At 49.9% G+C, this 21,057-nt stretch overlaps 1 protein-coding gene across 1 annotated transcript; it reads left to right on the top strand.

Moving 5' to 3' along the window:
- Positions 1–319: 319 nt before the first annotated feature.
- LOC141153257 (interferon lambda-3-like) lies at positions 320–9,670 on the top strand. The gene is made up of 5 exons (XM_073637963.1): positions 320–460; positions 8,760–8,837; positions 8,969–9,112; positions 9,230–9,310; positions 9,581–9,670. Exons 1-5 carry the CDS (start codon positions 320–322, stop codon positions 9,668–9,670), a joined length of 534 nt encoding a protein of 177 aa, XP_073494064.1.
- Positions 9,671–21,057: the final 11,387 nt, after the last annotated feature.

Below are 21,057 nucleotides of genomic sequence, written 5' to 3'. Positions count from 1 at the left end.
CCCACGGCTTCTGTCACTTGAATTCTAATCGTAGAGCGAAGTTTTCTCCACATCCTGAAAATGAAGAAATTTCTCTCCTGCAGATTGAAGCATAAAAGGAGAAACATGGGAAGACATAAGACAAAGCTCAAAGCAGAAGAAAGACGCAAAGCAAGCGGGCAGGTGAGCATCTACTATTCGGTGTTTGTACAGAATGTTAGCGCTTTGACCGTCTACATAATAAGTTTATATACATTAATACTGTTCTATGCATTCATATCTTACACACAGATCCATTGGAAGAGAAGAAAGTATCCAGATCAGCACCTATACTCAAGCCATGGACATCAGATTGGTGGTCTTCAGTCTTGTACTTGTGGCAGTGACCGGACATCCACACCGGAGACGCTGCTCCATGTCCAGATATCAATTAGTATCTTCTGCTGACATGAGGATGATCAAACAACTGAAAAATGTACATGTAAGAAGAGAGATTGTTTTATATTATTTTTCATAGATCTACGTCTATAGAGTTAGAAGTCAGTAACTAAGGGTGCTTCTGATGCGCCCCTGGGCCTACTTGGTGTAGCGTTGCGCACGCGGGGACTACCCGGAGCCGGGCCTGTTGGGGGTAGTAGTCTCGTGGCGGTGACCCGGTCCGTGCCCAGGGAGTCAAACTGTGTGGCTGAGTATTAGCAGTAGATGTTGGATGACTACGCCACCCGTTGAATGCAGCTATGGAGCTGCCGCTGCAGGGCAGACCGCTGAGGCCGGTAGTACGATTGTGCAGCGTAGATGGTATAACCCCCAACGGGAGGGGTATGGCCTCAGGGCAGCCGACGTGGATGATGGGGGTAGCAGGAACCACTCAGAGACGATGCGGTGTAGTTCAGGGTCTTTACTGGTGATAAAGATAGACCCTCCCGGAGTACTGGCTAGCGATCGGGGTCTGGTCAGTCTTTGAGCAGATGGGATTTCCCCTGGCCAGGCGGAGTTGTAGGCCTCCCCAACTAATTGTACTCTTCTGGCTACCTTGCTAGAGGCGGGTAAAAGTAGCCCACGTCCCTGAGTGTACCGTGTGGTGCTCACCCGTATGGCCGGTGACTCGGGGCCTTCTAGTGGCTTCCGCTCCACGACGGCGGTGCTGGTCCCACGCGTGTGACCGTGCCTTCGGGTTTCTTGGCCAGAGGACCTGAAATCCCCTGCCGGTCGGTTTCTGCTGCTGGGTAAGGATTAGTCCCCACATCCTCGGACTCCGGGTCCGGTGGTAACTCTTCAATCAGGGCGAGCTCTACAGCTGCCAGCCCCTGATTCCTTTTAGCACGATTTCCCCAGAGCTCCTGATCTCTCTTTCCTATAGCTGCTTCTCCTCTTCTCTCTCTACTCTTTTCTTTTTAACCCTGCCTCAGCCCCAGTTTTATATAGGGGAAGTTCTTCCCCTCCCAGGACTGGGCAGGAGGTGTGGCATGCATAGGATTCCTGACCAAGAGACCTCCCACCTGCTCTCAGACGTAATATCTCTATTACTGTGGCAACCAGACCCCTGGGGTGTCACATTCCCCCCTAGTGAAATTTAGTACTCCGGGACTAAACATATTTTTGTAACATAACAAATTACAAACAGAAACAACGCAATAAAGAAAAACATTAGGATGGTCACGGCATGTCCGCAACCGGGTGCAGTCTTTGAAGAAAACAAAGGTGTCCATTTCACCAAAACAGGGAGACGTAACCAGGTAGGGGTCTGTCCTGCCCCGAGTCCTTAACAGTCTTTAGTCCGTCCTGGGTTACGCTCCAACTATATGCACAAAGGATTCCTGATAAATCCACCAAAGACTCCTACAAATAACTAGAAACACAAAATTATACACAAGCAACAATAAACAGGTAAACATTAATAAAATAGCTTGAACATTTAGATCCTCCACCGTATGGGCAACTGGCCTCTAGTGACCCTAGTGGACCTACGGAGCTGGCTGACTGGTCCTGAGCTACAGGGTATAGGAGCTGTCAAGGGTAAACTGGGCAGCCGTCTACGGACTCTTTGGCTCACTAGGGGTATGGCAGGCTCACAATAAGCAGAGGGTTGATTCTCCTGGTCTGCTTGTGTGGGGTCTTCTGCCTCCTGGACCGGCTGTTCTTCCAGCTCTACCTGTGTCTCCATAGGCACTTGGGATGCTGGTTGGAGGAACGTGAGGACGGGTACCACAACAGCACCATTGACTTGAGTCCAAGACCGAGGGAAGTCTCCGAGCACAGTACTAACCATATCTTCCCTTTCCTCTACGGGTCGAGGGTCTTCTTGTTCCTCTTCAGGGTTCCGTAGCTGTTCGGGACACTTCTTCAGATGATCCCGGGATACAATGGCTGTGGTTTCCCCTCCGTCTTTACTGATTGTACAGATCTTTGGGTTGTCGTGGCTTGAGGGCAGTACGGTGTACGGGTCCTTCTCCCACTGGTCGTCCAACTTGTGGAGCCGTCTTTTCCTCTTCAAGACCTGCTCTCCGGGCACCAGGGGAACAGCGGGAGCATACTGGTTGTAAGTTTTCTCTTGTCTTTCCCTAGCTTGACAGAGACTTCGCTCCACGCTCTCCTGTACTTTCCGGTACTGCTGCTGCCTCTCTGTGTCCCAGTCTGCTTCTGGTGAAGTGTCCTCGGGTGTCAGGACTCCCATCTCCAGATCAACAGGAAGCTTACCAGGTCTCGCCCTCATTAGGTAAGCCGGGGTGCAGTTGGTGGAACCCACAGGGATGTGGTTGTATAGGTCCACCAGGTCGGGCAGCTTTTCAGGCCACAGACTACGTTCTTCCAGGGGCAATGTTTTCAGAAGATCTATCACCACCTGGTTCATTTTCTCACAAAGTCCATTAGTTTGCGGGTGATAGGGTGTTGTTCTTATCTTCCGGCAGCCAAACAGGGTGCAGAACTCCTGGAAGACTTCCGCTTCAAAGGCAGGCCCCTGGTCCGTCAGCACCTGCTCCGGGTATCCGTGCGGACGGCAGAAGTGCTGCTGGAAGGCTCTAGCTGCTGTTTGAGCCGTTAAGTCCTTGACGGGGACGACAACCAAGAACCGGGAGTAGTGATCCACGATGGTTAACGCATAGACGTAGCCACTTCTGCTTGGGGTCAGTTTTACATGATCCAAGGCTACCAGTTCCAACGGCTGTCTGGTGATGATGGACTGCAGGGGAGTCTTCTGGCTGGCACGGTCCCTCCTTCTTAGGTTGCATGGGCCACAGTCTCTGCACCACCTCTCGATGGTTCCTCTCATGCCTACCCAATGGAACCGCCCGCGCAGCAGGAACTCCAGCTTCTTCCATCCGAAGTGCCCAGCTCCGTCGTGGTATGCCTCCATCACCATAGCTGCGTCTCTTCTTGGCACCACTACTTGCCAGATTAGTTCATGCGTCCGGGAGTTAACCATTCTGCGGCACAACTTCCCCTTGTAAAGGAACAGTCGACTCTTCTCAGCCCACAGTTGCTTGGCTTCCTCCGGAGCGTCTGGGTCAAGGCGTGCATCTGGTCGAGTCAGCATCTCCTTTACCAGTCGGACAGCAGGGTCACTGTCTTGCGTCTCCGCCCAGTTGTAATGAGGTAATGGGTTGAACGTAGCGGATTGCTTACTCCTTACACGGTGGGAATACTGGATAGTCCCATGACGGTGGAACGCGGGGAGTTCAACTTCTTCTAGTTCCTCTGAATCTTCCCCTACGTCCGGTAGGTTCGGCATCCTGGACAGGGCGTCCGCGTTGGTATTGGAGCGTCCTGCCCGGTATTTGATTGTAAACTCATAGTTGGACAAGCGGGCCATCCATCTCTGCTCTAGGGCACCGAGTCTTGCAGTGTCCAGGTGTGTCAACGGGTTGTTATCCGTGTACACGGTGAACCGGGAAGCAGCGAGGTAGTGCTTAAAGCGTTCGGTGACTGCCCACACCACTGCCAGGAACTCTAGCTTAAATGAGCTGTAATTCTCAGGGTTTCTTTCGGTGGGTCGCAGTTTTCGGCTGGAGTAAGCAATTACCCGTTCCTTCCCCTGCTGGATCTGGGACAGTACGGCTCCTAGCCCGATGTTACTGGCGTCGGTGTAGAGGATAAAGGGCTGGCTATAATCAGGGTATGCCAGGATTTCATCCCCCGTGAGGGCCATCTTCAGCTGGCGGAAGGACTCTTCTTCCAGCTTCTCCCATCTGAAGGGTGGCTTCTGGTTCTTGGCCTTCCTGGACTGGCCTATCAGGAGGTCCTGCATAGGAGCTGCCTTTTTGGTGAAACCGGGAATGAACCTTCGGTAGTAGCCTACCAACCCGAGGAACTGCCTCACTTCCTTTACGCTGGAGGGGCTTGGCCATTCCTTAATTGCGGTGATCTTATCAGGGTCGGGAGCCACTCCGTCAGCACTCACCACGTGTCCCAGGTACTGCACCTTTGGCTTCAGGAGGTGACACTTGGAGGGTTTCACCTTTAGGCCGTAACTTGCCAGAGCTTTGAACACTTCCGCCAGGTGTTTCAGGTGGTCCTCGTAGGTCTTGGAATAGACGATGACATTGTCCAGGTATAACAGGACCGTCTCAAAGTTTCGGTGTCCCAGACAGCATTCCATCAACCGTTGGAAGGTTCCTGGTGCGTTGCAGAGTCCGAACGGCATGCAGGTAAACTCGCTAAGTCCCATCGGGGTGGTGAATGCGGTCTTCTCCCGGTCCGCCTCTGCTACAGGAACCTGCCAGTACCCGCTAGTGAGATCCAAAGTGGAGAAGAAGTTAGCAGATTTTAAAGCGGCCAAAAACTCCTCTATCCTTGGTAAAGGGTACGCATCTTTGTGTGTGATACGGTTGATTTTCCGGTAATCTACACACATTCTCATGGTGTTGTCTTTCTTTTTAACCAAGACTAGTGGAGCTGCCCAGGGGCTACAGCTATCCCTGATTACCCCAGCCTCCTTCATGTCTCTAAGCATCCCCTTGGCGTGTTGGTAGTGTGCAGGGGGTACGGGTCGGTATCTCTCCTTTATGGGAGGATGGTCTCCCATGGGGATGTGGTGTTCTACCCCCTTTACTCGCCCGAAGTCTAACGGGTGTTTACTAAACACTCTCTCGTACTCTTGAACCACCCGATAGACTCCTTGTTTCTGGTGTGAGGGAGTGGAGTCAGTACCCAGATGTAGTTGCTGACACCAGTCCTCCATTGGTTTCTTAGAGCCGTTACCTTCCTCTGGTTGAGATGGAGGCAAGGGTTCCACGGCCTGTACAGAATTCTGATTGATGGTATACAATTTGGCTAGCGTAGCATACCGGGGCAGGTACACTTCCCTCTTCCCGATATTTATTATGCGAACGGGCACCCTCCCATGGCGTACATCAACCACCCCCCGTGCTGTCAAAATGGTGGGCCTACTGTCTGAGTAGACGGGTTCTACCATTGCTTGGTAGTCTCTACCTCTTAGACCAATAGCTGCCCGGCACCAAATCATCATTTCACTTTTTGGGGGCATGGCAATAGGGAAAGGGTCACACATTCTCACGCTTCCAATCTCACCACCGGAGAGTTCCACCTGTTGCCGCCGCATCAGTGCCCGGATCTCTTTTTGGAGCACTCGCTGCTGGCCGGAGCTGGCGTTCTTGGCAACCTGCTGTAAAATGAAAATCACCTCTGCAAGACAATTTTCAATCACATTAGTTCCTAGAGTTATCTTTGGGTGACTCTCGCGCTTGTCAATGTCTACAATGATCAGTCCCTGTGCTGCCAGCTCGACTCTACCGATTTTAATGGTCATTTCTTTAAATCCGATCTGTGGCACGGGCTGACCATTACTGGCGATGATACTCAAGTCGTCGTCTGGATAGCGGGTTATATCCGAGTCATTCCAGTACTGCTTGAAGAGCACGTACGGGATGGTGGTGACCTGTGACCCGGTGTCCAGTAGGGCACTCATAGGGATGCCATCCAGTACCACAGGCAAGACTGGACGTCCTCCCACATATTTGTCGCGCCAGCTCGATGGGCCTGGTGATCTTTTTCCTGGGGGTTGGCCCTCTACCCCAGGTTGTGCCAGTTTAAAGGGCAGTACCTTGCCATATGTCCGGGTTGATTGCAGCGGCGGCAGATGGGTTGTCCGTCCTCGTTGTATCGGTCGCTGGGTCTTCCTCTGGCCGGTGGGGTCCTCCTTGGTCGACGCCACGGGATGTCCTCCGGTCCGGATGCCAGCTGGATCTTCCCTGGAGTGGAAACCTGTAAAGACTGCACAGTTCGGGTTAGCGCGGCAACGCTTTTAGCTAGCTCTTGGACCTGATGGTGCAGGTCTGGAGCCGGGTCATTGTTCAAAGCCTGCGCATCAGCTCCCACAGGCCCTGCCGACAAGGGCGCCGCCTCCTGGTGGTAAGCGGTAGTAGGGCGCCGGTGGGTCACAACGCCACCCGGTGCCGGTTCTCGGAGCACCCGGATGGCTCTGTCCTTGAACTGTGCAAAGTCCAGATGAGGATCCTGTAAGGCCATTGCCCGCAACTGGGTTCGGTGGGCATTGCAATATAGTCCCTCTATAAATTGTTCGGTCAACAGCTTGTCCTCGTTTCCCACGCTGTCAGGGTCTGTCTGCTTAATGGCTCTCAGGGCCTCTTGTAGGTTTAGTGCATAGTCCCTTATATTCTCATGTGCTCGCTGTTTGCACCCGCAGAATCTAAGCTTAATCTCGGCTGAGGTGCGGGTATCAAAGGTGTCCTTCAGCCGGGTTAATATCCCTGCGACAGTCCTCCTCCCAGGTGGCCAGGACTTTACCTCCCTTTGGGCTGCCCCGGTTAGTTGGGCCACCAGGATGCTCACTTTTTGCTCTTCTGTGAGGGGGTACACCTGGAAGAGGCTATCCAGCTTTTCTCTAAAGTCATTCAGGGTATGTGACTCCCCTGAGTACTGGGGTAGCCAGGCTGCCCCCGGGATATAGGGCATGGTGAAAGGCATGACCGCAGCAGCGGCGGCGCTGGCGGTGGCTGTGGCAGTGTAGCTCTCCTCCGTATCCCACATCCTCCTCCCCCCTAGTGGACCGTGGCCTACCTTGCGATGATCCTCTTCCGTAGGCCGCGGCTCCGCAGTGGATCGTCAGGGTCGAGGACCTTCCATCGCGCTCCTGTGACATCGGCGTCTGCTGGGCTCCTTCCAGGACCTTACGCAACGTCCGGACGTGAGGCGGGGCTTCAGTTCTCGCGCGCTTTCGGAGTCCACGCCCCTCTTCTTCCCGCGCGGCGTCTTCAAGATGGCGTCCAACGGCGGGAAAACTCCACGGAAGGCGGGAAGAAGGCAGAAGATGGCGCCGGATGGCGGGAAAACTTCGCGGATGGCGGGAAGAAGGTAGAAGATGGCGCCGGATGGCGGGAAACCTCCACAGATGCCGGGAATCTTCACCACTGGTAAGTTTGAACAGTCTTTTTCAGGCACGCAGTACCCGGTGGTTGCGGGCACGAAATCCTGCCGACTACGCCAAAAGTTGACGCGCCCCTGGGCCTACTTGGTGTAGCGTTGCGCACGCGGGGACTACCCGGAGCCGGGCCTGTTGGGGGTAGTAGTCTCGTGGCGGTGACCTGGTCCGTGCCCAGGGAGTCAAACAGTGTGGCTTAGTATTAGCAGTAGATGTTGGACGACTACGCCACCCGTTGAATGCAGCTATGGAGCTGCCGCTGCAGGGCAGACCGCTGAGGCCGGTAGTACGATTGTGCAGCGTAGATGGTATAACCCCCAACGGGAGGGGTATGGCCTCAGGGCAGCCGACGTGGATGATGGGGGTAGCAGGAACCACTCAGAGACGATGCGGTGTAGTTCAGGGTCTTTACTGGTGATAAAGATAGACCCTCCCGGAGTACTGGCTAGCGATCGGGGCCTGGTCAGTCTTTGAGCAGATGGGATTTCCCCTGGCCAGGCGGAGTTGTAGGCCTCCCCAACTAATTGTACTCTTCTGGCTACCTTGCTAGAGGCGGGTAAAAGTAGCCCACGTCCCTGAGTGTACCGTGTGGTGCTCACCCGTATGGCCGGTGACTCGGGGCCTTCTAGTGGCTTCCGCTCCACGACGGCGGTGCTGGTCCCACGCGTGTGACCGTGCCTTCGGGTTTCTTGGCCAGAGGACCTGAAATCCCCTGCCAGTCGGTTTCTGCTGCTGGGTAAGGATTAGTCCCCACAGCCTCGGACTCCGGGTCCGGTGGTAACTCTTCAATCAGGGCGAGCTCTACAGCTGCCAGCCCCTGATTCCTTTTAGCACGAATTCCTCAGAGCTCCTGATCTCTCTTTCCTATAGCTGCTTCTCCTCTTCTCTCTCTACTCTTTTCTTTTTAACCCTGCCTCAGCCCCAGTTTTATATAGGGGAAGTTCTTCCCCTCCCAGGACTGGGCAGGAGGTGTGGCATGCATAGGATTCCTGACCAAGAGACCTCCCACCTGCTCTCAGACGTAATATCTCTATTACTGTGGCAACCAGACCCCTGGGGTGTCACACTTCCACATGTGTTTTGTCAAAAGTGAAGAACCACAGCAAGTCTTAAAGACAATTGATCTCATCTTTTCCATTATGTTTTACTTGACAGCTTTCCGTGGTAGAATTGTAGGTTAAATTGAGTAATTGATTAGAACTACTGTTGGTCTGGTACATGAAGAAGTGATCCATTTATGGTTGGTTCTTGATTCTTTCACTCACTATATATAATATACATCAATTATTACACTGTACAGAAGTTTATTCTGGATGAGTTAATTTATAATATGCAATATGCCATGTACATCTAAAACAAATCCTGCTCTATCTGTCAACAGGAGAAGACCATGTCCACCAGTGCAATCAAATGCTACAGAAGAATGGTGAGACACAAGCTATCTGTATGTGACCTAAATGTAAGCACAGATATGTTACTTTCTTCCATTACTGGGCTTGAAATGGTGCTTGAAAATAAAACCCACCTTACCGCCTCACACAGTCATATATTTAGATGCAACTAATATTTTTACCTTCTTCCTTTCTGCAGGCCAGTGACCGTCTGATTCTGACCCTGGAGCGAGTTACTACAACTACAGAAGTTCTGGCAAATCTGTCCATATCTTTCGCTCCTGACCTGGTATCACAGTCCCTTATAATGTTCCTCAAAATCAGAGAAGATCTTCTGATCTGTGTAAGTCCGTATGGTCCTCATGTTCATTGTCTGCATCGTTTGTGCTTTGATGTTTCGCTGCTGATATTGGAAATATTGACCCATAGCTTATCATTATTTTGAAATTTTCACATTCAGAAAGAATCACCAGGACACAGTAAAACACCTTCTGATGAGCTGAAGCCATGGTTACACCATCTCCACCACTTTATAAAAGAGGTAAGTGTCCTACACTAATCTACAGATGCACTAATAGCATCCTGACTTCCATGGTGGAGCAGATAATTGACTCTTGACATAGACAGTAGATGAGGGTCAACATTGACTTGAGAGACCACATAGTGTTCTGAATGGAGATGACATTATAGAACTGAATATTGACAGAACATAGATGAAAGAAAGAAGCCCATGACATGTAGACTTGGAGAAATTTTAGGTAATGCTGAATTCATATCATGGACAATTAAAATGTTGCATATTATTTTGTAGGAATCTTCTCAATGTCTCCAGGAAGCCGTGCTACTCAGTCTTATCTCATTGGTGGTCGAAGATATTGGATGCTGGGCTCATGGAAAGTAACTACAAAGATGTTTTGTAAAAGTCTTCAAGTCTAGAGGACGCTTTTCAAGTGATGGAACATTTTCCATTGACATCACCATGGATTTGTTAACTTTTTATATGATTGATACCCCTTGTAAAGAACTGACGAGGACAATAAATGATAATCCTAATAAGTAGATCTCCAGAAACTGATCTACAGTCACCTGTCATAAATTCTCAACATTGGACCTCAAGATCAAAAAGGAGATGCATTATCTCTACAAGAATTTTCCTAAATATACATAATTCGGTCATGCTTTTGATACTGTTAAAAAATATATTTATTGATATCTATTTAATTATGTATGTAATTGTTTTATTTATTTATTTATATATATTAATATATATTTTGCAATGTTAATTATTTTAATAAATTATATTGTATTTATTTTTTTTTTTAGTTTTCTGCTGTAATTTTTTTTAAATTTCAATAAAAGTGAATTAATTTGCCTGTGAGTAAATGCAATTCTTTGGTGTATGCTGATTTCAAGTTGGCCATCGGACAGTCATTTTGCCAAGATAGGACTGGTCTGGTAGAGTACAGATTCTGCTGTGGGTATAGGTATTAATGGAGTAATTTTCCCTAAAACTCCATGAAATGCAACCCATTTTAGATGTGACTATAGAGTCAATCATTTGCCTCCTAGATTCTGTTTCCATTTGGTGATTAACTAAAAGACTGCTATTGATGACGTCTTGTGTGAGCAAGACCAGATGTAATGTGTTTAATTGCTACCTGACAGCTTTTGTATCCTAAGTAGTGATGAGCGAGCACTAGTGTTGAGCGAGCACTAAAATGCTCGAGTGCTCGAAGCTCGGGCCGAGCTCGCCGTGATACTCGGTTGCTCGACCCGAGCAACGAGCCCAATGTTAGTCTATGGGAGACTCGAGCATTTTTGCGGTGGCACCCCCGGCAGTCTTTTAAAAGCCTAACAAGTGCCCAAAACGATAGTGACAGTGCTCAAATGACATGGGGACAGCATGGGGATCGCCCCAGGAAGCATTTCAGGTCACTGCTGTCAACAACGTGGTCAGAGGTATTAAGCCACTTTTACGGGCTCACAATAAAACATTCAAAAACGAAAGTGAAACTTTTTTCCTGTGAAATATGTTAAGGAACATCCTTTCCAGGGAAAAGACTTGTGTATAAGTTAAAATAAATGACCCAAAACAAAAATACTCCTCCACACCTTCGGCTATGTTCACAAGTAGCATTTTTTATGCGTTTTTGCACTTTTGTATTGCTTTCAACTATGACAAATGCATTCACCGAGAAATGTCATTTTAACATTTTACAACCTTATCTGGCCAGGTGCTGTGTGACACATGCATAAAGTGCTGAAAAGACATGGGAACAGCATGGGGAAGACCCCTGGAAGCATCTCTGACTCCCAGGTCACTGTCTAAAAGTATGCCCATATTAAGTGATCCTTGCCGCATCAGAAGATGCAGACTTGCAACTATCCCCATGCAAGTTCTAGTCCCAGGGCAGTGTTTAATTGTACCTCCCCCATTCCTTGCAATGCAATACAAGCGCAAGTATGCAGCCTGCCACCCACCCACCCCCAGGCTGCAATACCATACTGCTTGCTTGCTTGAACTTGAAATTGGGCCTTTTAGGCATGTGGAGGCGGAATCTGGCCATCACGTCATGGCTGCGTTGGCGGCCTGGAATTCATACTCAGTCCCCAGCCGCCCTGCGGCCGGGTGTCCATGCTCGGTCCCCAGCCGCTCCACGGCCGGGTGTCCATACACCGTTCCCAGCCGCCTGGGGGCAGCCGGGTGTCTATAAACAGTCCCCAGCCGCCCCTATTTCTCCTTGGAACATCCCCCCACACACTTTTCTTTGCCCGGCCTGCTTTAGGGCAGCATTGGACGAGCCCACCAGAGAACCAGACTCCTCCGGTGGGCCCTGGCTTCTCCATCAGGGGAGTTGAGAGTGCCAAGGTGAGGAGCATGATGATGATGACAGAAGTTAGCATCTGCTTTGTTTTCTTTTAATGCAAGTGTAAGTGTGCAGCCTGCCACCCACCCACCCCCAAACTGGAATGCCATACTGCTAGCTTGCACTTGAAATGGGGCCTTTTAATTTGGAGGAGGCCGAAGCTGGCCACTACCTCATGGCTGCTTCGGCAGCGAGGTATCCATACTCAGTCCCCAGCCGCCCCTATTTGTCCTGGTGTGCCTTATACATAAGATTAAGCGCGTATACCAAAACATTACCTGTGCCCTCCCCAGTGCATTTAGTGGGAAGGAGAGCCTTTTCCCCTGTAGTGTGTGCATGCCAAACCCCTGTTCATAGAATCATAGAATCATAGAATCATAGAATGGTAGAGTTGGAAGGGACCTCCTGGGTCATCTGGTCCAACCCCCTGCTCAAAGCAGGATTCACTAGATCATCTCAGACAGATGTCTGTCCAGCCTCTGTTTGAAGACGTCCATTGAAGGGGAACTCACCACCTCTCGTGGCAGCCTGTTCCACTCATTAATCACCCTAACTGTCAAAAAGTTTTTTCTAATATCTAATCTGTGTCTCCTCCCATTTAGTTTCATCCCATTGCTTCTAGTCTTTCCTTGTGCAAATGAGAATAAAGATGATCCTTCTACAATGTGACAGCCCTTGACATATTTGTAGACAGCTATTAAGTCTCCTCTCAGTCTTCTTTTTTGCAAGCTAAACATTCCCAAATCCTGCAACCGTTCCTCATAGGACATGGTTTGCAGACCAGTCACCATTCTGGTCGCTCTTCTCTGAACTTGCTCCAGTTTGTCTATGTCTTTTTTAAAATGTGGTGCCCAAAACTGTACACAGTATTCCAGATGAGGTCTGACCAAAGAGGAGTAAAGACCGATAATGACTTCACGTGATCTAGACTGTATGCTTCTGTTAATACATCCCAGAATTGTATTTGCCTTTTTTGCTGCTGCATCACACTGTTGACTCATGTTCAGTCTATGATCTATTAGTATACCTAAGTCTTTTTCACATGTACTGTTGCTTAGCTCTATTCCTCCCATTCTGTATATGCTTTTTTCATTTTTATTGCCCAGATGTAGTACTTTGCATTTTTCCCTCTTAAAAACCATTCAGGGTACATGCGAAGATGCCTCCCACCTTGCACCTGTCGTTGCAGACTTGCAACTATCCCCATTCAAGTCCTTGTCCCAGGGCAGTGTTCAATTGTACCTCTCCCATTCCTTGCAATGCAAACGCAAGTATGCAGCCTGCCACCCACCCACCCCCAGGCTGCAATACCATACTGCTTGCTTGCTTGCACTTTAAATTGGGCCTTTTAGGCATGTGGAGGCGGAATCTGGCCACCACGCCATGGCTGTGTCGGCGGCCTGGTATCCATACTCAGTCCCCAGCCGCCTGGTGGCCGGGTGTCCCCGCTTGCTCCCCAGCCTCCAGGGGGTGGCCGGGTGTCCATACTCGGTCCCCAGCCACCCCTATTTGTCCCGGTAACCTTTCCCACACTTTTCTTAGCCTGGCCTGCTTTAGGGCCAGCCCACCGGACTATCAGACTCCTCCGGTGGGCCCTGGCTTCTCCATCAGGTGAGTTGAGAGTGGCAAGGTGAGGAGCATGATGAGGATGATAGAAGTTAGCATCTGCTTTGTTTTGTTGTAATGCAAGCGCATGTATGTAGTAGCGGCTAGGCCTGAGGTGGTCAGCGTTTTGGCCCATATCCTACCTCCTCCGAGGATTACTGGATGTTTTCTTGCTACTATCCAAGTTCTATGACTCCCGTTAAAATGATGGATGAGGTAGTGGCAAAGGGGAAAGAGCAGGAGGAACAGGGACCATTCACATCAATATCAGGCCAGTCAACCAGATATGTCTTGTAGGATATGTTTCTGTAACAAAAGGAGCGGTTCGGCTACACAGTTATAGGGCATACAGTGAGTGCAATGCCTACCAAAAATTTCAAGGCACTCCAATGCCCCTTGGAAATGACATGGAGGTCAGAGGGCGTTAACTAAATCTTTTTTTCCATTTATAGCAACTGGGTCTCCTGTGCACTGTTGGCCTAAGCAGTGAATGGAAGGCTTTCCAAAAGTTATGAGGAACTGCAATGCTCCTTACAAGAGCCAAGTGTGGCACCCCAGGGGTCTGGTCACCACAGTAATAGAGATATTACGTCGGAGAGCAAGTGGGAGGTTTCCTGGTCAGGATCCCTTAAACATGCAACATCCTCCTTCCCCAGTCCTGGGAGGGGAGAATTCTGCCCTTATAAACTGGATCTGGGGTGGGGTTGAGTGAGTCAGAGAACAGAGAACAGTCAGAGTCAGAGTGAGAGCAAGGGAAAGTAACAGCAAGGAGCTCTGTAGGAGCTGGGAGCTAAAGACCAGGGACTGGAAGCTGAGCAGAGCTCGCCCTGGAAGAAGACAATAGGAACCGGACACAGGAGTCCGAGGCTGTGAGGACTTATATATCCAGCAGCAGAAACCAGCCGGTAGGGGATTTCAGGTCCTCTGGCCATAGAAGCCCGGAGGCTCAGTCACAAGCAAGGGACCAGCACCACCGTCATGGAGCGGAGGCTAACGGAAGGCCCCAAGTCACCAGCCATACGGGTGAGCACTACACGGTACACTCAGGGACGTGGGCTACTTCTACCCGCTTACAGCAAGGTAGCCAGGAAGAGTGCAGACAGACGGGGAGGCCTACAACTCCACCTCGCCAGGGGAACTCCTGCTTGCTCACAGACTGACCAGGCCTCTTATGCTAGCCAGTACTTCCAGGAGGGTCTACCTTATAATCATCAGTAAAGACCCTGAACTGCACTGCAAAGACTCTGAGTCGTTCCTGCTGCGCTCGTGCACCATCACCCCCATCATCCACACTGCCCTGAGGCTATACTCCTCCCGTGGGGAGTTATCCCATTCTCTGCTGCGCACACACCAGCCTCAGCGGTCTGCCTCGCAGCGGTGGTACTCCCTGACCGCAATCCACGGGTGGCGCAGTCGGACAATTAACCTCAAAACCTAAGAAAGACTGCCACTGGTTTGACCAGCCTGAGCCACGGGACCTGGTCACCGCCACGGAGACTACAGACCCCAGAGACCCGGCACCGGGTATCCCACACACGTGTACACACGGCCCAGGGGGCGCGTCACATGCAGTACAGCATATTACAAACATAAGTCCCATTATTGGGGAGTGGGTCTCCCATAGTATTTGCTTATGCCTTGCAAGCAAAAGCTTCCAAAAATTAGGACGGAGCAACTTGCAATGCCCCTTACAAGAGCCATGCAGTACAGCATATTACAAACATAAGTCCCATTATTGGGGAGTGGGTGTCCCATAGTATTTGCTTATGCCTTGCAAGCAAAAGCTGCCAAAAATTAGGACAGAGAAACTTGCAATGCCCCTTACAAGAGCCATGCAGTACAGCATATTACAAACATAAGTCCCATTATTGGGGAGTGGGTCTCCCATAGTATTTGCTTATGCTTTCCAAGCAAAAGCTGGCAAAAATTAGGACGGAGCAACTTGCAATGCCCCCTACAAGAGCCATGCAGTACAGCATATTACAAACATAAGTCCCATTATTGCGGAGTGGGTCTCCCATAGTATTTGCTTATGCCTTGCAAGCAAAAGCTGCCAAAAATAAGGACGAAGGAACTTGCAATGCTGGCACCCTGGTGGTATAGTGGTGGTGGAGGCTGAGGATAAGGAGAAGAAGATAAAACAGCCGAAACGAGGAAGCGTATACCCATGTGTGGGTGTGAAGCGGTGCATGTGAATACACCTCCCGAAACAACACAGTGGATTTGACTTTATGTTACTCTGCTGTCATTTGGTGGTGATGAGAAGTCTGGCCCAATCCAGCCCTTGTTCATTTTGATAAGGGTCAGCTTGTCAGCATTGTCAGTTGACAGGTGAGTGCGCTTATCAGTTATAATTCCCCCAGCGGCACTAAAAACACGCTCTGATAACACGCTAGCGGCAGGGCAGGCCAGGACCTCCAAGGCGTACAGAGCGAGTTCATTCCAAGTGTCCAGCTTGGATACCCAATAATTAAAAGGCACAGAGGAATCACGGAGGACGCTGGTACGGTCGGCAAGGTACTCCCTCACCATCTTTTGAAACTTTCCACTCCTTGTGAGAGTACCCCGCGCCTCAGGGCCTGTAAGCTGAGCGGGTGTCAGAAAACTGTCCCAGAACGGTGACAGTGTTCCCCTGCCTCTGCTGGATTGGAGTTGCATCTCTCTCGCCTGTACGCCTTGGTTGGGCAACGAACTGTGACCTCTGCCGCTAGCGTGTTCAGATGGGAATTTTTTTAAGAGTTTTACAGCAAGGGCCTTCTGGTACTGCCCCATTTTTGTAGACCTCTCCACCTCAGGGATAAGAGAGTGAAAGTTCTCCTTGTAGCGGGGGTCTACAAGTGTCACCAACCAGTAATGACTGTCACCCAACATTTTGACAACGCGAGGGTCACGTTTAAGGCAGTGTAACAAAAAGTCAGCCATGCGTGCCAGACTGGTAACGGGCAAGATTTCCGTGTCCTCACCAAGATGACGACTGACCATGCTCTCCTCCTCCTCCTCCTCTTCCTCCTCCCCCCTGTCCCCAGGCCACCCACGCTGAACCAACGGTATGACACTTGTACAGGTACTACCGTCTACAATGCATGATAGCAGCTCCTGTTCTTCCTTCTCCTCCTCCTCCTCCTCCTCTCCCTCATTGTCCCCCAATTCACGTTGGGATGAGATGAGGCTGGGCTGTGTGTAATCGCCCGCTACGGCTTCTTGATCCATCTCATCATACTCTGGCTGCAATGCCTCCTCTTTAATTCTCTGCAGAGAGCGTTGCAAAAGACAGTCAAGTGTGATGCTGACACTAATGTGTGCAGTCTGACCTGAATATTGACGGCCTTGTTGCAGCTGGTACTCCACAACTGCTCTCTTCTGCTCACAAATCCTTTGCAACATGTGGAGGGTAGAGTTCCAACGTGAGGGGACATCACACACCAGTCGGTGTGCCGGAAGCTACAAACGCTGCTGCAACACAGCAAGGGCGGCGGAAGCTGTAGCCGACTTGCGAAAATGAGCTGACAGGCGGCGTACTTTCACGAGCAGATCTGGCAACTCAGGGTGCGATTTAAGAAACTGCTGAACCACGAGGTTAAGCACATGAGCCAGGCATGGTACATGTGTGATCTCACCTCGCCTCAGAGCCGCCACCAGGTTACGGCCATTGTCACACACGACCATGCCGGGATGTAGATTCAGCGGTCTCAGCCACAGATCTGCCTGCTCTTTAACAGCTGTCCACAACTCACAAGCAGTGTGAGGTTTATCACCTAAGCGTATGAGTTTCAGCACAGCCTGTTGCCACTTGGCGGAGGCAGTACTGCAATGCTTCCAGCTTGTAACTAATGTGGTGATATCTGAGATGAAGGCTGAACATGGGGAGTAGGAGGAGGAGGAGGATGCGCAGGAGCTGTACACTGTGGGGGCAACTATGACTGACATAGGGCCCGCAATCCTCGGTGTGGGGAGGATGTGTTCCGTCCCAAGGTCCGACTGGGTCCCGGCTTCCACTATGTTTACCCAGTGTGCCGTCAGGGAAATGTACCGTCCCTGGCCACAAGCACTTGTCCACGTGTCCGTTGTCAGGTGGACTCTCCCAGTAACTGCGTTGTTGAGGGCACGGCAGATGCTTTGGGACATGTGCTTGTGTAGTGCGGGGATGGCACACCGGGCAAAATAGTGTCGGCTGCGGACCGAGTACCGAGGGACGGCCACCGCCATAAGATTGTGGAAGGATTCCGTCTCCACCAGCCTAAAAGGCAGCATTTCCAACGCAAGCAGTCGTGAAATGTGCGAATTTAGGACTGTGGCCTGTGGGGCGTTAGCTGCGAATTTCCGCTTTCGTTCAAAGGTCTGGGATATGGACAATTGAACACTGCGGTGGGACGTAGACGTGGACGTTGATGCTGTTTCTTGAGAAACTGCCATAACAAGTGAAGACTGAGAGGAGGGGGAATCTTTACATGCAGTATGGACAGGGGATTGCCTTGCACACACAACAGGGGGTTCTATTGCATGCACAACAGTGGAAGAAGCAGTGGTGACACCCGCTGACACTGGTCGTGGACCCTGGGTTTCGCCCCACAAAGTCGGGTGCTTTGCTGTCATGTGCCTGATCATGCTGGTGGTGGTCAGGCTGGTAGTTTTGTCACCCCTGCTGATGCTGGCATGGCAGGTGGAACATATGGCCTTTTTGGGGTTATCAGCAGAGTCTTTAAAAAAATTCCAGACTCTGGAAGACCTACCGCTTGTACTTTCAACGTCCCTCGTGTTGGTGTTACGGGGAACGGTTGCCTGCCTTCTGTCTGCGGCCACCACACTGCTTCTTCCTGCCTGTTGGGGTACTCTGCCTCCCTCCTCCTGTGTGCTGCTGGCCTCACTCTGCATGTCCTCCTTCCACGTTGGGTCAGTTACTAGATCATCCACCACCTCCTCCTCTTCCACTTGCGCACCACGATCCTCCTCCTCACTTCCTGGCAATTGTGTCTCGTCATCGTCCACCTCTTGTGACAGATTGCCAACGTCGACTTCCTGTGGCCGTGGCTGTTCAAATATTTGGGCATCGCAACATGGGATCTCCTTTTCCACCACTTCAAGCGTATCAGGCGAGGGGCCCAAATATGGAAATGGACCAGTGAACAGCTCTTCAGAGTGTCCAAGTGTGGGATCACTTGCTGTCTGACGACACTCGGCATGGTGGGAGGAAGGAGCATCAGGGTGAGGAGGAGTATGCGGTCGAGACTCACGGCTACTAAGAGTTGACCGTGTGGAAGACAGACCGGAGGTGGTGGTGCCCAGGTAACTGGAATTATTATCTGCTATCCAATTAATAACCTGTTCACACTGATCAGTTCTCAATACTGGTGTTGTTCTGTGCTTCCCTAGTAATTCGGTCAAGAAGTGGAAGCGAGAAGATGTGGCTGTTGGTTGTGGCAAATTTTCACCTTGGCCACGGCCCTGTCCTCTGCACGAACCATCACCAGAATGTCCACTTCCACGTCGCTTGTCACGCGCCTTGCCCATTGTAAATGAAGTAAAATAGCTTACACTTGCACTATCAATGGAAAAAGGGTAATAAAGAGTAGATTAGAACCGTGGAAGAGGAAAACCACAGTTATTGTTTACTGGGGTATACCACACTTTTTTAAATAGAGATATTTGCGGCTGAACAGTGAGCGACACACTCAAACTGCTTTTTTTTTAGATACCAAAGGCCCAAAACTGGATAGTACAGCGATTTGACCCTTGGAACTGCGAAACCACACTGGGATGTCGGGCCTACACAAGACTATTTTCAACAGATATATTTTTGTGTCACAACAGTCAGGAGACACTACTGTTTTTCTTTACGGAAAAAACAACCAAAAGCTGAATAATTGAGATTTTTACAGCGGGATTGCAAAACTACAGTTATTGTTTACTGGGGTATACCACACTTTTTTAAATAGAGATATTTGCGGCTGAACAGTGAGCGACACACTCAAACTGGTTTTATTTAGATACCAAAGGCCCAAAACTGGATAGTACAGCGATTTGACCCGTGGAACTGCGAAACCACACTGGGATTTTGGGCCTACACAAGACTATTTTCAACAGATATATTTTTGTGTCACAACAGTCAGGAGACACTACTGTTTTTCTTTACGGAAAATATACCAAAACCTGAATAATAGAGATTTTTTACCGTGGGATGGCAAAACCACATTTATTGTTTACTGGGGTATACCACACTTTTTTAAATAGAGATATTTGCGGCTGAACAGTGAGCGACACACTCAAACTGCTTTTTTTTTAGATACCAAAGGCCCAAAACTGGATAGTACAGCGATTTGACCCATGGAACTGCGAAACCACACTGGGATGTCGGACCTACACAAGACTATTTTCAACAGATATATTTTTGTGTCACAACAGTCAGGAGACACTACTGTTTTTCTTTACGGAAAATATACCAAAACCTGAATAATAGAGATTTTTTACTGTGGGATGGCAAAACCACAGTTATTGTTTACTGGGGTGTACCAGACTTTTTTAAATATATAGATTTGCGGCTGAACAGTGAGCGACACACTCACACTGTTTTTTTTTTAAGATACAAATGGCCCAAAATGGATAATACAGAGGTTTGAACAGTGGAAGTGCAAAACAACACTTCTGTTTCTCTAGCCTACACCAGAATAATTTCAACAGTTATATTTGTGGCTGAAAAATCAGAGACACGCTTTTTTTTTGGGGGCGGGGGACACACCAAAAGGTTAATAAGACGGGTATTTGTACAGTGTGAAGGAGGGAAAAAAAAGAAGGATTTAGATGAAAAAAAAAGGATTTTTCCTGGCCCCCGATACCTGGTGCTAAGTCAAGCAATTTCAGCAACAGGAGCACACAGGACTGCAATGCAGCGTTTGCTGGTATAACCACTGTGTCTCCTATACAGCCTGCCTGCCTTGTATCTGGGATGGATATTAGTCCTGAAAAGGACTGTTTGTTTGTTCTGGCAGCCTTTACAGACCCTACACTAACTATTTCGCAGTTTATATCTCTCCCTAAATCAGCAGCGCTGTCCCTACACTGTCTAATCCGGAGCGACTGTGTCCAAGATGGCGGCGCCCAGTTCTAAATACTCGAGGTGACGCTGTGCGGCCAGCCAATCACTGTAATGCCCACAACCAACATGGCTGCTGGATTACAGTGACTGGCTGGCAATCCCTGCATGTTCACTGGCTCTGTAAAGAGCGCCAAACATGCAGGGCGGAGACCCGAGCTCCCGCCCGAGTAACCCGGAAATGCTCGGTGCTCGCCGAACATCCCGAGTAGCGTGATGCTCGGGCGAGTACCGAGCAGTCTCGAGCATGTTCGCTCAACACTAGAGAGCACTAAAATGCTCGGAAACTCGTTGCTCGTGTCAAGCACATTGGAATAATCGGGTACTCAACACGAGCAACGAGCCCAATGTAAGTCTATGGGAAACTCGAGCATTTTTAAGGCAGCTCCCCTCGGCGGTCTGAGGAGGGCCTAAAAAATTGGCCAAATCGATGGGAACAGTGCTCAAATGACTCTAAGTGCACTTACTAGGTAGAGCCACCTAACAACAAACACGTGGACAGGTGAATGTGGCCAGTGACGGTACGAGCAAGTGCACAGCTTTTTTTCTGAGAGTTTTATTTCAACACAGCCATATTCTTTAGCTCGGTGAAAGGACTGGCATAGAGGGAAACCGTATCTACTCTGGGTGTGATTTCTCCCAGGAATTCCTCTAAAGCAGCTTGTTGCAGAAGCAATGGCAGCCCGTCCAACGTGAACTAGCCCTCATCGGTTGTGCTTTTACACACAA

Source organism: Phyllobates terribilis, unplaced genomic scaffold, assembly GCF_046119375.1.
Source record: "Phyllobates terribilis strain yellow unplaced genomic scaffold, ASM4611937v1 Scaffold_7__3_contigs__length_470593459, whole genome shotgun sequence".
Lineage (NCBI taxonomy): Eukaryota > Metazoa > Chordata > Amphibia > Anura > Dendrobatidae > Phyllobates > Phyllobates terribilis.
Note: the sequence above shows the minus strand (reverse complement) of the source record. Positions and strands in the feature narration are given on the sequence as shown.

Bases quoted from the DNA above. Each gene is read 5' to 3' on its own strand.
- LOC141153257 (XM_073637963.1), top strand. From the start codon at position 320: ATGGACATCAGATTGGTGGTCTTCAGTCTTGTACTTGTGGCAGTGACC. The intron at 461-8,759 runs GTAAGAAGAGAG...ATCTGTCAACAG, and splicing joins AACAACTGAAAAATGTACAT to GAGAAGACCATGTCCACCAG. The intron at 8,838-8,968 runs GTAAGCACAGAT...TCCTTTCTGCAG, and splicing joins TATCTGTATGTGACCTAAAT to GCCAGTGACCGTCTGATTCT.